The sequence below is a fragment of the Drosophila miranda genome, assembly GCF_003369915.1.
Source record: "Drosophila miranda strain MSH22 chromosome Y unlocalized genomic scaffold, D.miranda_PacBio2.1 Contig_Y1_pilon, whole genome shotgun sequence".
In the NCBI taxonomy this organism is placed as follows: domain Eukaryota; kingdom Metazoa; phylum Arthropoda; class Insecta; order Diptera; family Drosophilidae; genus Drosophila; species Drosophila miranda.
Window position 1 is genome coordinate 22,992,063 of NW_022881603.1, and position 15,367 is coordinate 23,007,429.

At 45.5% G+C, this 15,367-nt stretch overlaps 4 protein-coding genes and 2 pseudogenes across 5 annotated transcripts; 4 read left to right on the plus strand and 2 right to left on the minus strand.

Annotated features, from left to right (window-relative positions):
• Positions 1-704: 704 nt before the first annotated feature.
• LOC117191530 lies at positions 705-1,349 on the plus strand (annotated as a pseudogene).
• A 1,919-nt stretch (positions 1,350-3,268) lies between these two features.
• Positions 3,269-3,988, minus strand: LOC117191531 (annotated as a pseudogene).
• Positions 3,989-4,281: 293 nt separating this feature from the next.
• On the plus strand, positions 4,282-5,012 carry LOC117191532 (dynein regulatory complex subunit 2-like). Its single transcript, XM_033396370.1, has 4 exons — positions 4,282-4,422; positions 4,478-4,724; positions 4,785-4,914; positions 5,003-5,012. The coding sequence occupies exons 1-4, from the start codon at positions 4,282-4,284 to the stop codon at positions 5,010-5,012; spliced, it is 528 nt and encodes a 175-aa protein (XP_033252261.1).
• Positions 4,719-5,677, minus strand: LOC117191533 (odorant-binding protein 59a-like). The gene is made up of 2 exons (XM_033396371.1): positions 5,324-5,677; positions 4,719-5,263 (listed from the first exon to the last, which is right to left on the minus strand). The coding sequence occupies exons 1-2, from the start codon at positions 5,675-5,677 to the stop codon at positions 5,021-5,023; spliced, it is 597 nt and encodes a 198-aa protein (XP_033252262.1). The 3' UTR covers positions 4,719-5,020.
• A 512-nt stretch (positions 5,678-6,189) lies between these two features.
• LOC117191534 (dynein regulatory complex subunit 2-like) lies at positions 6,190-6,830 on the plus strand. Its single transcript, XM_033396372.1, has 2 exons — positions 6,190-6,390; positions 6,444-6,830. Exons 1-2 carry the CDS (start codon positions 6,190-6,192, stop codon positions 6,828-6,830), a joined length of 588 nt encoding a protein of 195 aa, XP_033252263.1.
• A 7,514-nt stretch (positions 6,831-14,344) lies between these two features.
• Positions 14,345-15,069, plus strand: LOC117191107. Of its 2 annotated transcripts, none has more exons than XM_033396071.1 (2): positions 14,345-14,428; positions 14,609-15,069. In XM_033396071.1, exon 2 carries the CDS (start codon positions 14,615-14,617, stop codon positions 14,948-14,950), a length of 336 nt encoding a protein of 111 aa, XP_033251962.1. In that variant the 5' UTR covers positions 14,345-14,428; positions 14,609-14,614; the 3' UTR covers positions 14,951-15,069. The 2 variants fall into 2 exon arrangements, with proteins under 2 accessions (XP_033251962.1, XP_033251961.1); XM_033396070.1 differs by having other exon boundaries at positions 14,354-14,428; positions 14,498-15,069.
• Positions 15,070-15,367: the final 298 nt, after the last annotated feature.

Sequence of the window (15,367 nt, forward strand, 5' to 3'; positions counted from 1 at the left end):
ACGGGATAGACCCTACGTTTATTCGTACTACATTACAACTTTCAACTTTCAGATCGTGCTTTTCGTGGCGACATCGCTTTCGCCGTCTGGTGGCAGCTTGGATGAGTGAATAGTGAAGCATTTGACCAGCTCCTCCTCCTCCCCGATGTAGAGCTCCGAGCAGCAGCCGTTCCGCTGTTAATAGATGGTATGTTAATGATTATTCCTGTAAATATTTTCCACTACAGATCACCTCCTTGCCGCACTTTTCCTCACTTAGATCCTCGCCAGAGCTGGAGCTGGAGATGCTGCTAGACTCTTCAGAATCCTGCCCCGCGACCATGGCCACCAAGAGAAGAGGCAGCAGCCAGGAACAACTCGTGCGGTTAACCATCGTTCTATAAATGGAATCGCATTGAGGTTCGGTTGGAATTTACAACATCCGCTGATCTAATTACCTCCAATATTAAATTGGCCACGTAATTGGATTGCTTAATTAAATGTAACAAATGAGACTTTAAATCTGTCCAAGTACAATGAGTAGAAACGCATTCACAGACATTTTAATGGACCGCCATTTCCTGACGATTTATAAACCCTCTATAAAAGCATTTAGAACCTGCAGATAACTTCAGTATAAGCAGAACAATGAAGCCTATAGTTCTACTGACTTTCACCTGCCTGATCTGGGTAAGCGGATAATCGTATATCCTAATTTGTGAGTCCTTAAGTTTGCTTTTCAGTTCGCCAGTGGCATTAGCATTGACTGCGAAAATCCCGAGGCCATCAACGAGGAGCACATTCACTACTGTTGCAATCATCCCGACGGACACAATGACATAATCGAGAAGTGAGCCAAGGAGACGGGATTCCAGCTGCCCAGCCAGACCGAGGAGGCGATGGTGGACATCACAGCGGATCGGGCCATTCGAGGCACCTGCTTTGGCAAGTGTGTCTTTGGCAGTCTGAACTTCATGAAAGGTGAAGAGTTGGACATGGAGGCGGTGCGCAATTATTTCAGCTCCAAGTTTGCCGATGATTCGGAGTACGCCAAGGAAATGATCAGTGCCTTTGACCACTGTCATGGCAAGAGTAAGTGCCATATACCATATGTTTAATTGATCATCTTGACACATCCCTGTTATCCAAGGTGAGGAAAACACCTCCAAGTTCCTGTCGAAGCCCATCTTCCGCCAGATGTCCCATCAATTCTGTGAGCCCAAGTCGAGTGTGGTATTGGCCTGCGGTATCAGACAGTTCTTCCACAACTGCCCAGCCGATCGTTGGTCCAAGACCAAGGAGTGTGAGGATACTCTAGCGTTCAGCAAGAAATGTCATGATTCTTTGGCCACTCTTTAAAAGAATATGTAGTAAAGAATATAAAACGAGGGGGAACGTTGTGAGTTGCTGCGGACACCGCAACTCTACGGTTATACCCGATACTAAGTCAGTATGGCTCTCCTCCGGCAGACGCTGCTAATATTAAACGACACGACAAAGAGTGCGTGCGAGAGAGACAGAAAATCAGTCTGAGCGCGACGTCGGTCGCTGCGTAGCCACTGCAAATTGATTTGTTCCTATTGGCTATAAAAATGATCTGATCTGATCCAGATTCAGCAATCTGATAGATATGGTCATTATCTATGATTCTGCGTTTTTAGTTTTCTCGAATGTGCAATATTGTGGATGCAACAGATTTTCGTCCTTTGTGGGGGCGGAAGGGGGTGGGGCGAAATTCTGAGATATACTTTTTATAGTGAGATCTAACAGAAGTGCGGATAACAAATTTGGTTACTCAAACCTTAATAGTCTCTGAGATTTGTGGATGCCCCAGATTTTCGTCCTTTGTGGGGGCGGAACCCATAAAGTATATATATTCTTGATCAGCATCAATAGCCGAGTCGATTGGGCCCTGTCTGTCTGTCTGTCTGTCCGTCTGTCCGTCTGTCCGTCCGTCCGTCTGTCCGTCCCCTTCAGCGCCTAGTGCTCAAAGGCTATAAGAGCTAGAGCAACGATGTTTTGGATCCAGACTTCTGTGATATGTCACTGCTACAAAAATATTTCAAAATTTCGCCCCGCCCACTTCCGCCCCCACAAAGAACGAAAATCTGTGGCATCCACAATTTTAAAGATATGAGAAAACCAAAAACGTAGAATTGTAGAGAACGACCATATCTTTAAGACTGCGGAATCTGAATTGGATCGTATTATTATTATAGCCAGCATCAAGAAAACAATTTCATTTTTTCTCGCCCTGTCTCTCTCTAACACACACGTAGCATAGGCGGCTTTGCTTAGAGTAAAACATTAGCGCCTAGATCTCAGAGACTACAAAAGCTAGAGCAACCAAATTTGGTATCCACACTCCTAATATATCGGACCGAGACGAGTTTGTTTCAAAATTTCGCCACACCCCCTTCCGCCCCCGCAAAGGACGAAAATCTGGGGATATTCAAAAATCTCAGAGACTATTAAGGCTAGAGTAACCAAATTTGGTATCCGCACTCCTGTTAGATCTTGCTATAAAACGTGTATCTCAAAATTTCGCCCCACCCCCTTCCGCCCACACAAAGAACGAAAATCTGTTGCATCCACAATATTGCACATTCGATAAAACTAAAAACGCAGAATCATAGATAATGACCATATCTATCAGATTGCTGAATCTGGATCAGATCAGATCATTTTTATAGCCAATAGGAACAAATCAATTTGCAGTGGCTACGCAGCGCCCGACGTCACGCTCAGACTGATTTTCTGTCTCTCTCGCACGCACTCTTTGTCGTGTCGTTTAATATTAGCGGCGTCTGCCGGAGGAGAGCCATACTGACTTAGTATCGGGTATAACCGTAGAGTTGCGGTGTCCGCAGCAACTCACAACGTTCCCCCTCGTTCAATTTTAAATACATTTGTGGGTGTTTTTCTTAAGAATCAGTAGAAGATGATCTCTATCCCAAATATTCCTCAAAAAGTTAAACTTCAAGGACCATTCTCTAAACATCGATTATTTCATAGCTCCGCTTTTATTGAACAGATATTGATATGATTAGCTTTATAACAGTATTTTGTATTGTACTACATTTGAAAAAATTATTTTGTTAAAATCAAGGAAATAAGGTTATAGGAAAAACGTTCCGGATATCGAATGCCTCCTCTTTTAATGTTTAACTTTCAATCTATATATTTCAATGATCCTTTAATGATTATTTCTGTACCCATAAAAGCATGTTTTTTAAAGTGTTTTCGAAGACTTTCCTTAAAAGTCCCCTCCTCACATGGTGGTTACTGGTTAGGTGGTTAGGACATCTTTGCACTTCTTGGCAAAGTCCCGCGTCTCCTCGCATTCGGTGGAATTCGACCAGCGGCTCTGGGGGCAGTTGTGGAAGAAATTGTATATCACGCAAGAGAGGATCACACTGGAGGCGGGCTTGCAAAATTTCCCCGTGCCGAAGGCCAATGGGCAGAGACAGAAACTGCGATGCGGCATCCTCAGCTGGAAAGGATGTGGGATCCATGTTGGATTAAGAGCTTCTTCCTCGCGAAATTGAACTCACTATTGGAGTGGCATTTCTGGAATGCGTTCAGCATTTCCGTCTCGTACTCGGGATCCGTTTTGTGGTACTTCTTGAAGTGGGTGTGGACGGCAATCATGTCCAGGGTGTCATTGCTGTCCAGCAGCTTGTAGTGATCGAAGACGCACTTGCCCCAACAGGTGCCCACAATGGCCTGATCCACGGTTACATCCTCCATGGCCTCTTCCTCGGTGGAAGGTAGTCGAAAACTTGTCTGCTTGGCGCACATCTCGGTGACCTCGTCATGCCCGTCGGGATGCTTGCAGCAGTAGTGGATGTGGTCCTCATGAATGCGCTCCACATGCCGGCAATAAACGCGAATTGCCGAGAGTCTCCCCTACATTAGTGAAAAATCAATCAGTAGCTCTATTCTGATTTTAGCTACCCACCAGGAGCTGGGCCACAGCCAAGCAGATCCCAAAGGTTGCCCTCACCATTTTTGAAAACTGTGAAACCCCTCGCTGGCCCGACCGCACTTTAAACCGGCCCACCGTTCCCCATTGATGGACAGACCTAATGGCCCCCACAATGCTCCTATATTAATTTGATTTCGGGCCCATTATTATGGCAACAGACCTGACGACAGTCGACGAGGCACTGTCATAGCGACGCCGTCACGCAATTTATTATTAATTTTCCTAGGCGAGGCTGTCGCTCGCCTTATTGAAATGGCCTTTGAAATTTGATAAGGCTGATTTGGGCAATCATTTAAAAAGAAAAACGATTTGCGATGGGCAAAAAGGGTAAAGGAAAAGGCAATAAGCTGGCCAAGATGTCCGAGGAGGACCGGGCCCGCTATCTCCAAATGCGATCCGACGCGGAAGAGGAGACGAGGCGCCGGAAAATGCAGCTCATTGCGATGTACATGAAGGTACTGTACTGGACTCAGGTGATGGCTAGAACCAGAAGGACTCTAATAATTCTAGTCATGTTCCCTTTCCGTAGAAAGGGATCAATCACTCAATCCACTCAATCAGGAGTGGCGCAGCATTCTAAGGCAGGTAAAGATTCAGGAGCTGCAAAGGGAAATCGTCGACGTGGAGGCCGTCTTCAAGGAGGCTCTGAAGCGCAAGGACAATGTAATACAGCGCCTCATAGCGCACATCGGCTCTACGGAGGATATGTACGCGAATCTGCAGCAGTCCCACATGGAGAATATAAGCGGTATCATTGGTGAGATTCGTGTGTATTTCCCAAGACCCTTACCCCTGATTATTAAACCATCTAATCTAGGTATCCACCGGAGTAGGCTGGAGTTCTTTCGGAATATCTTCGAGGAGGATAAGCAGGCGGTTCTGGGTGAATGGGAACAGGATTCGGCTGGCTTCCGGGAAATGCACGCCCAGAAGCAGCTGGAATTGGAGTGCGTATTCTATCAGGTGGAGGAGACCACCGATCGGGAGATCAAGGACAGCCACGAACGATTCCTGGATCGGTGTGAGGACCTTAAGAGCGGCGTAAGTGTCATTCTAATTAAACAGCAGGCTGCCGTACTCTTCCCAGTCGTCGCACTGGGCCTTTGCGTACTCCGACATGCACTTGATCAGATCCCTGGACTGCGAGCACTTATTGTTCCTGTTGCGACTGTTCTCCAGGTAGCGGAAGCACTGCTGCACCGTATCCATGAAGAAGTTGCGCAGCTCCCGATCGCGGAGATCCTTGGTCAGTATATAGCTGACTTTGCGCCGATCGGGCAGGCCATTCCCGTCCGCCTGTGGAGGAGTCAGACAGGATGAATGGGCTGAAATGCAGTATCCTGTCACCTACCCTACAATATTCATCTCCTCGAAGAAACACTGGGCCACACACTGACCTCCCTCGCTCTCCGAGCTGTTTCTGTTCTCCGTCTGCTTCAGTCTGCGTTGCCACCTGTAGCCATTGTTAGTTCTACCGTCCTGTTCCTGGCCATAGTCGTATCGATTGACCTTCCTCCCATAACCTCGGTTGCCCTCGTTGTCGTCCGGTGCATTTCCGTTGTTGTTGCCGTTGCCGTTGTCGTTGCCACTGCGGTGCATGCAGCTGCGGACAACCCTTTTTAACTCCGCCTCGCCGTAGCCCTCCTGGGCGCGGCACTTGAGGCCCTCCACAGAGCAGCAGCAGAGGCAGAATAAGATCAGCCAGATCATTTTGGAAACTGAATGCACGAACAGCAGCCCAGCCTTATATTTATATATAGCACTGTGGAATGACACCCTAATTGATGCCCTGACTGACACACAATGGAGGCAGCCATCCATCAATTATGACTCGGTTTACGTGCCCGATTTCAGATGCAACTGCAGCTGGAGCAGATCACCAGCCGTGGCGAGGCCAAGCTGGAGAAGCTCTGGCAGGACTACCAGTCGGTTCTCGCCGGCTACTGCCAGCACATCGAGGGCTTTTACTCCGAATATGTGGATCTGAAGCAGCGGGACGAGGAGGCCGCCCTGCAGATCAGCCAACAAACCTACGACATTGAGCACCTGATCGATCAGTTGGCCAACCTTCGGCTCGTCTCGGAGGAGCTCTACACTAAGCAACAGGCCCAGCTGGAGCAGCGGCAGGCCATCAAGCAGCAGCTAACCCGGTCGGTTCCCTCAGAGAACTGCGGACCTGTGTGGAGCAGGAGGTGGCCAGGGATCACCAGACCTTCAAGCTGATGTCCGTGGAGAGCTACAATGCGCTGGAGACCCTGCAGGGAATCGTCGGGAAGGGGGGGACCCTGGGTCAGCTGTCGGCGGTCTGTGCGAAAATGGAAACCCAGCGCGAAAATATGTTCCTCCTTCCCGAGCTGTCGCGGGAGATCATTGAGATTCGTGAAGTTGAGGACCGATCCGACGCATCTACTGACTTGCTCAAGGTACGAATATAAATCTTTGGAATGCCCCTTAATCCGTATATGCCTTCCCCTAGGATGAGATAGGAGTGGTGCCGCAAATGGACACCTTCTGGCTTCGCGTCAACAATGTGTCCGTGGACGTGGCCTGCCTCAAGCAGCAGAAAAAGAGGTTGGAGGCGTCCAATAGCCAGCTCAAGGCGGAACTCCAGGAGTACCTGGTCAACCTGAACATCGGAAATGGCTCCAACAGCCACATACACGACTACCTATCCAGACGGCCCAAGAGCATGTCTGTGGATCGCGTCACGCGTCTCCAGCTCCAGCCCAAGCAGGTGAAGAGCGCCATGTCCAGTGGCCGCCGTCCGCCCACTCCCACTCCCCCAATATCTCGTCCCAGCCGTGGCCGAGAGGCCGCCTTTGAGGCGAACTTCTCCAACGCGGTTTGTTGGAAATTCAAATAATAACATTAAATACTATTAAATAATTCTATCGATATATTAAGTATTATTATGTAAAGTTAGTCTGGTCACACTTGAAGTGTCCACTTCCTCTTTCTTTTGTGTGATCTCGAATTGAGTGTGTGGACCGGTGTTGCAGCAAAAAGTAATCAAGAAATACATAAATAATCTGTATAGAAAAATATAACTTGGTACTAATCGTTTACTAATTGTCATAGCTAGTTATCCAATAGGTTATGGGCCCAGTCCACGCCAATTTAAATAAATTAAATTAATAGGTTAGGTTAGGTTAGGTTGAGGCGGCTGCCGGGCTCGCTCGGAACCCGTCACACTTAGGCCGGTTTCGGCCCGTTGTGATACCGCATAGGATCATTTCCTTCCTGCGTTGTGAGACTTCCTGTCAGCAATTATCCCATCCAGATGCTCTCACAAAGTTCGCTATCCTCCTGGGACATAGTTTTGACATCTCTGAGATGTCGTGTAGAAAGGCTGAGCCCAGGTGCTGTAGCCTTCTTCTGCTGAGAGCTGGGCAGGAGCAGAACAGATGTTCCACTGTCTCCTCCTCTTCCTCGTCTCTACAGCTGCGACAAAAATCGTTATGTGGGGCCCCAGCCTGTTAGCGTGGGTGCCTATTAGCCAGTGTCCCGTGAGGGAACGTGTGACTACGCTGTACCTTTTCCTGCTTAACTTGAGGAGCTCGGAGGTGCGCTTCATGTCCATGGTCGGCCATGTTTGCCGAGTTGTGCGACATCGTGGCACTGTTTGCCACATATCGTTTTTTAGTCGCTTGTATTGCTCCCTTATAATGAGCTTACAGGTGGCCATTGGCATACAGATATCCTCCTTGTCTTGGAGAAGGGGGATTGTAGTGCCAGATCTGGCCAGCTCGTCCGCTATACAGTTGCCCTCGACCCAAATCAGGCTAATAGCAAATTGCTGAGCCATCTCGTGCAGAGATTTGCGGCAGTCTGCCACGGTGGCCGAGTTCGAGGAAATCGCGCTTAGCGATTTGATCGCAGCCTGGCTGTCGCTATAAATGTTTAGCTTGGTTGCCGTGACGGCAGCCGCTTGTAGGCAGTCTAGAGCCTCCCTGATTACTATGACTTCCGCTTGAAAGACACTGCAATGATCTGGCAGTCTGAAGGAATGCCTTATGCTTAGCTGTTCAGAGTAGATTCCCCCTCCGACTCTGTCGTCCAGCTTTGATCCATCTGTGAAGATGTTTATGGCCCCATCTGTGTGTCTGTGTACTCTCTTTGAACTTGGTAGTCTGTTTTTGAGGGGACGGTACTGCTATTATTTAATATGGCTGAGTGACCTAAGCACTGTGTCCCCCATTGATCTGAGTCTCTTAGACGTATTGCTGCTGCTTCTGCCTGTAGGCATAGGATGGCATTTAGCGCATCATTTGGGGTGGTGCGAAGAGCTCCGCTGATGCATAGGGCGGCAGTCCGCTGGACTTTGCCCAGTTGCTTGGTGATCGCCCTTTTTGATAGGGCCGGCCACCACACCGTAACTCCGTAGAGTAGTATTGGTCTAACTATAGCTTGATATATCCATTGGACTATGCTTGGGATCATACCCCATCTTAGCCCAATAGCTTTTTTACATGTGTAGAGTGCAGTCATTGCCTTCTTCACTCTGTCTTTGACATTCAGGTTCCAGCTAAGCTTCTTGTCAATTACCAACCCTAAGTAACTGGCACTGTCGCTAAAGGAGAGCCTGCGCAAATCCAGTATTGGAGGGTTGAGGGGCGGGACCTTGTATTTATTTGTGAATAGTACGAGTTCCGTTTTTGAGGGATTTACTCCCAGACCGCGCGATTCTGTCCAATCCGACAGTTGCGCTAGCTTTGTGGACATTAAGTCGCACAGTGTTTGGGGGTATTTCCCCGAGAAGATAATCGCAACGTCGTCCGCATAGGCCACGACTTTGCAGCCCCCCCCTTCTAGGTCACATAGAATCTTGTTGACTGCTATGTTCCACAGAAGAGGAGACAGGACACCACCTTGCGGGGTGCCTCTGTTGACATACCTTGACTGGGCGGACGATCCCATCGATGATGTCACCGTCCTGCATGTGAGCAATTGATCAATGAGCATCACCAAGTGACGGTCCACCATCAGGTCAGTCAGGGCTTCTGTAATGGCGCCCGGTACAACGTTGTTGAAAGCTCCCTCAATATCGAGAAAGGCTATGAGTGAGTACTCTTTGTGATGCAGAGATTTCTTTACCGCTGAGATCACTTCATGAAGAGCCGTTTCCGTGGATTTTCCTTTCCGGTAGGCATGCTGTGCGCCTGACAGCAACTGAGGGTGTATAGTTGTCCTCAGTTGCAGCCCGACGAGTCTCTCAAAGGTTTTGAGGAGGAAGGACGATAGGCTGATTGGTCTAAAGTCTTTTGCAGCTGAGTGCGAGGCTTTCCCAGCTTTGGGAATGAAGACTATCTTTGCCTTAAGCCATGTTCGCGGGATTGTACCCACAGCCAGTATCTTCCTGAAGATACCTTGTAGCCAGTTGATGGCCGTATCCCCGGCCCTCTGAAGTTGAGCCGGGATTACCTGGTCTGGGCCTGGCGATTTGAACGGGTTGAAGCTGTTTATTGCCCAGCTTATGTTACGTTTTGTGAGGATGTGATCCATCAAGGTTACCGGTCCCTATCCTGGAAGATGTGCCGTCTCGATGGTTGTGCACCCTGGAAAATGTGTGTCTAGTAGAATGTGCAGGGACTCCTCACTGGAGTTAGTCCACGTGCCGCCATTCCTTTTAAGATACCCTACCGAGGGGTTAGTTTTTGAGAGAATCTTGCGAAGCCTTGGGGCCTCTGACGTTTCCTCAATTTCCGAGCAAAATTTTTGCCAAGAGGCCCTTTTTGCTTTCCTTGTTTCCTTTTTATATAGTGACAGACTGATTTTGTAGTCTGCCCAGTGGCTCTCCTCGTTCGCGCTTTTGGCCCTGTTGAAGAGGGTCCTGCAGCTTTTACGTAGGATGTCTATTTGTTTTGACCACCAGGGAGGTTTCGTTTTCCCCCTAGGTTTGCTAGAGGGGCACGCTGCCGCGAAGGCTTTGTTGCATGCCTCTGTGAACCTGTTCACGAGGCGATCTAGGTCGTCTTTTGTGTCAGGGCATGATGGTGCTTTGGAGGGTAGTAAGTCCTCCAGGGCTGAGCTATATTTTTCCCAGTTGGCTTTCCTGGGATTAATATAGTCCTTAGGTTTCGGACACTCGAGGGATAGTGTGGTCTCGATGTATCTGTGGTCAGAGAAAGAGTGGTCATCAAGGACTTGCCAACTCTTGACTATGTCTAACAGGTTGGAAGACACTAGGGTGATGTCAATAACCTCCTGTCGATTTTTAATTATAAAAGTGGGGTCGTTGCCCCGATTATAAATAAATAGATTTGAGTTAAGGATGAAGCTGAAAAGTGACTCACCCCTTACATTTGTGTTCGAGCTCCCCCATTGAGTGTGGTGAGCGTTGGCATCGCAACCTATTAATAGGTCTATGTCCGACCTCTCGCTGTCGCTGGCTAGTTTGCGAACCAGGTCGTTGGGAGGATCGTTTCCCTCATGGAAATCTCTGGCAATCTGCGCGAATGATGTGTTAGGCAGCACTCTGGAGCGCTTCGGTGTCGGCCCCGGAGTCTCTTGTGAGCGCTGCCTTTTTGGCTGAGGGGCTTCCTTCTTCGGTGCTTCCTTGCCAAAGTTCGGCAGCACCTTCGAGGCCCACTCAACCTTCTTTATCCATTTGTCCGTCGGGCTGGACATCTGGCTTGCGTTCTGCCGACGGAGTATATTGCCAGCACTCCTTCTATCGGCATATGTAAAAGATTTGGCTTGGACACTAGTAGATGGTGACTCATCACCCGCCACTTTACCAGCAGGCAGAGCAGCCGCAGGATTGCATAGCCACTCTGCCAAGGTATCGGTTTTGGGAGCCAATTCACCACCCACCCCGACACCGGGATGGGACCCCTTTGGGCTCTCCCTAGCCTCTTCCGCCGCGCAGGTTTTCCCTGCTGATTTGCGGGTCGGGCCAGGCCTTTGGGCCGCTGCCTTCCCCTGTTTGGGATTGCTCCCTGTTGGCATTTGGGGAGTGCCAGACTCATTTTTTATACCCGATCCTCATAATGAGTATTGGGGTATATTAGATTTGTGGTAAAAGTGGATGTGTGTAACGTCCAGAAGGAATCGACCCCATAAAGTATATATATTCTTGATCAGCATCAATAGCCGAGTCGATTGAGCCATGTCTGTCTGTCCGTCTGTCCGTCCGTCCGTCTGTCCGTCCCCTTCAGCGCCTAGTGCTCAAAGACTATAAGAGCTAGAGTAACGATGTTTTGGATCCAGACTTCTGTGATATGTCACTGCTACAAAAATATTTCAAAACTTCGCCCCGCCCACTTCCGCCCCCACAAAGGACGAAAATATGTGGCATCCACAATTTTAAAGATATGAGAAAACCAAAAACGTAGAATTGTAGAGAATGACCATATCTTTAAGACTGCGGAATCTGAATTGGATCGTATTATTATTATAGCCAGCATCAAGAAAACAATTTCATTTTTTCTCGCCCTGTCTCTCTCTAACACACACGTAGCATAGGCGGCTTTGCTTAGAGTAAAACATTAGCGCCTAGATCTCAGAGACTACAAAAGCTAGAGCAACCAAATTTGGTATCCACACTCCTTATATATCGGACCGAGACGAGTTTGTTTCAAAATTTCGCCACACCCCCTTCCGCCCCCGCAAAGGACGAAAATCTGCGGATATTCAAAAATCTCAGAGACTATTAAGGCTAGAGTATCCAAATTTGGTATCCGCACTCCTGTTAGATCTTACTATAAAACGTGTATCTCAAAATTTCTCCCCACCCCCTTCCGCCCACACAACGGACGAAAATCTGTTGCATCCACAATATTGAGGCTACGAGAAAACTAAAAACGCAGAATCATAGATAATGACCATATCTATCAGATTGCTGAATCTGGATTAGATCAGATCATTTTTATAGCCAATAGGAACAAATCAATTTGCAGTGGCTATGCAGCGCCCGACGTCACGCTCAGACTGATTTTCTGTCTCTCTCGCACGCACTCTTTGTCGTGTCGTTTAATATTAGCGGCGTTTGCCGGAGGAGAGCCATACTGACTTAGTATCGGGTATAACTGTAGAGTTGCGGTGTCCTCAGCAACTCACAACGTTCCCCCTCGTTCAACTGTTAAATTGTTACAAAATTACAAATAAATTGAATGAACATCGTCGTTGGCTCTTAAGCGAAAAGGCCGCGGGAGGCCAACAATTACATTGACTGGCTGCACAATGGACACAATATCACACTGGAGGATGTGCTCTACTGCAAGGAGGCAGCAGGAAACCTCATGTCTGTCAAGCGTCTGCAACAGGCAGGGATGTCAATTAAGTTTGACTGTGGTGGTGTCTCCATATCAAAAAATGGAGTAATTGTTGTTAAATATACAGGTATGTTGGATATACCTGTAGTCAAATTCCAAGCATACAGTGTAGATGCTAGGAACAAAAATAATTATCGATTATGGCATGAGAGGTTGGGGCATATAAGCAATGCAAAATTGCTTGAAATAAAGAATAATAATTTATTATTTATTAATCTTCTTGTTAATTTAAAAATATCAGATGAAGTTTGTGAGTCATGTTTAAATGAGAAACAGGCTAGGTTGCCATTTAAGCAATCTAAATATAAAAGTTATATAAAACGACCCTTGTTTGTAATACATTCAGATGTATGTGGCCCCATTAAACCAGTTACACTAGACGATAAAAATTATTTTGTGATCTTCGTAGATCAATTTACACATTATTGTGTAACCTATTTGTTAAAATATAAATCAGATGTATTCAATGTATTTAAAGATTTTGTAGCAAAGAGCGAGGCTCATTTTAATTTCAAGATTGTCAATTTGTACATTGACAACGGTAGAGAATACCTGTCGAATGAAATGCGTGAGTTCTGCGTTAATAAAGGAATAAGTTATCATTTGACAGTGCCACATACACCTCAGTTGAATGGTGTTTCGGAGCGAATGATAAGAACCATTACAGAGACAGCTCGTGCTATGGTAAATGGTGCAAAATTAGACAAAAGTTTTTGGGGTGAAGCTGTGCTAACTGCAACATATCTAATCAACAGAATTCCAAGCCAAGCACTTGGTGATTGTAAAATGACCCCATATGAGCTGTGGCACAATAGAAAGCCCAATTTAAAGTTTTTAAGAGTGTTCGGTTCAACCGTGTATGTGCACAACAAAATTAAAAAGGGTAAATTTGATGAAAAATGATTCAAAGCTATCTTGATAGGGTATGAACAAAATGGACTCAAATTGTGGGATGTCATTAAAGGAAAAGTTATTGTTGCAAGAGATGTTGTCGTAGACGAGACTAATATGCTTTATTCTAGAGAAGTAAAATTTGAAACAGATTTCCCGAAAGAGAGTAAGGAAAGAAGTCAACAAGAATTCCTGAATGAGAGTAAGGAATCTGATCAGCTTAATTTCCAGAATGATAGTACGGAATGTGGAATCCTGAATGAGAGTAAGGAATGTGATCAGTTTTATTTCCCGAATAATAGTACGGAATGTGGAATCCTGAATGAGAGTAAGGAATGTGATCAGTTTAATTTCCCGAATGAAAGTACGGAATGTGAAATCCTGAATGAAAGTAAGGAATGCGAAAAGCTGAATTTTCCGAATGAAAGTAGGAAAAGAAAAACTGATTTCCTGAATAATAGTAAGGAATTATATATCCCGAATGAGAGTAAGGATTGTGAAAAAGCTGATCAGCCAGATAATTGTCGTGAAGAAAATAAGGATACTAATATAATTAGTAGAAAAAGTGAGAGGTTAAAGTCTAAGCCGAAGGTGTCTTATAAAGAACATGATAAAAGCTTTAACAAATTTATATTAAATGCCCATATAATGTTTGATGAAGTTCCAAATTCTTTTGATGAAATAAATTTTAGGAATGATAAATCTGATTGGGAGGAGGCAATAAATACAGAGTTAAATGCCCATGAAATAAATAACACCTGGACAATTATAAAGAAGCCAGAAAACAAAAATATTGTAGACAGTAGATGGGTATTTTCCATTAAATATAATGAACTAGGAGTCCCAATAAAATACAATTTTTTTTATATTTTTTTTTTTTGATGATTTGAACCAAAAGAACCAATGAATTGTTAAAGTAATTTAATTTTATGTTAATCTAATTTTAAAGTGATCTGATCGGGTTTTTCTGGGTTTTCCCCGTATCCTTAGAGCAAATGCTAGATCACATAACACTTCCCAGAATGCACACCAACCACATTAGAATAACAATTGAATGTTACCTTTTTGATTTAATGATGAAAACATTTTTTTTTATTTTTATGATTTTGATGATTAATGTTATTTTTGAGGGGGGCGTGTTGGAAATTCAAATAATAACATTAAATACTATAAAATAATTCTATCGATATATTAAGTATTATTACGTAAAGTTAGTCTGGTCACACTTGAAGTGTCCACTTCCTCTTTCTTTTGTGTGATCTCGAATTGAGTGTGTGGACCGGTGTTGCAGCAAAAAGTAATCAAGAAATACATAAATAATCTTTAAAGAAAAATAATACTGTCATTCGTTTACTAATTGTCATAGCTAGTTATCCAATACGGTTCGATCCCGGAATCTAGCCAGGGGACGACCTGAGTTGGCCAGGATTGAGAGGGCATCGTAGAAATTTGTGTCAATATTACTTTCTCTTTTTAGGCTAACATGCATACCATTTGGAATATTACAAAGCGCTTTGGCGCTAAAACTCCGCTACGAGGGCACATGGACATGTTCTGGCTGAAGCTCGTGTGTGCCCTTTATCGGGATGGAACGTTGAACCTGGCCGTGCCCCTGGGAAAGTACCGCCAAACAACGGTGAAGAACTATCGTGATTTCTCTCCAATTAGAGTACGGAATACTTATTTGGGCAATAATAAGAATGATATGGCCTTTTGCAACGCCTATCTGCAAAAATTGCTCCAGGATTACACCCACAAACGGGAGGAGCAGAGGAAAGCCCAGGTTCGGGACACATTCAAGTACAAGTCGTCCTATTAAGAGGATTTTCCCAAGGCGCTTTGTAAACTTCTAAACTCTGCAATACAAAATTCAAACTCAACGAAGAGGCTGTTACAAATTCAAAACTAAATAAATCGAGCTGCCAGATCAGTGAAAAAGGTGCAGTTTCATTTTCTATACACTCTGGCAAAAGCTACCAACTTCTTACAAGAAAAGATATCTGTTTTTGTGGCTGAATTTCCAAAAGAAAATAGAAAACATCTGTAGCTTAATACTATATATTTTAAATAGCCAGATTCCGTATTTCTGAAATCGAATTAAAAAGAGCCAGAACCAGCTATAAGATAGTTGATTTGGCAACAGTGTGTATAGCATTGTTCGTTGTGCTGCCAGATCAGTAAATAATGTCATATCTTAATTTATGCGCCTGCATACAACATTTTGATTTAAATATAA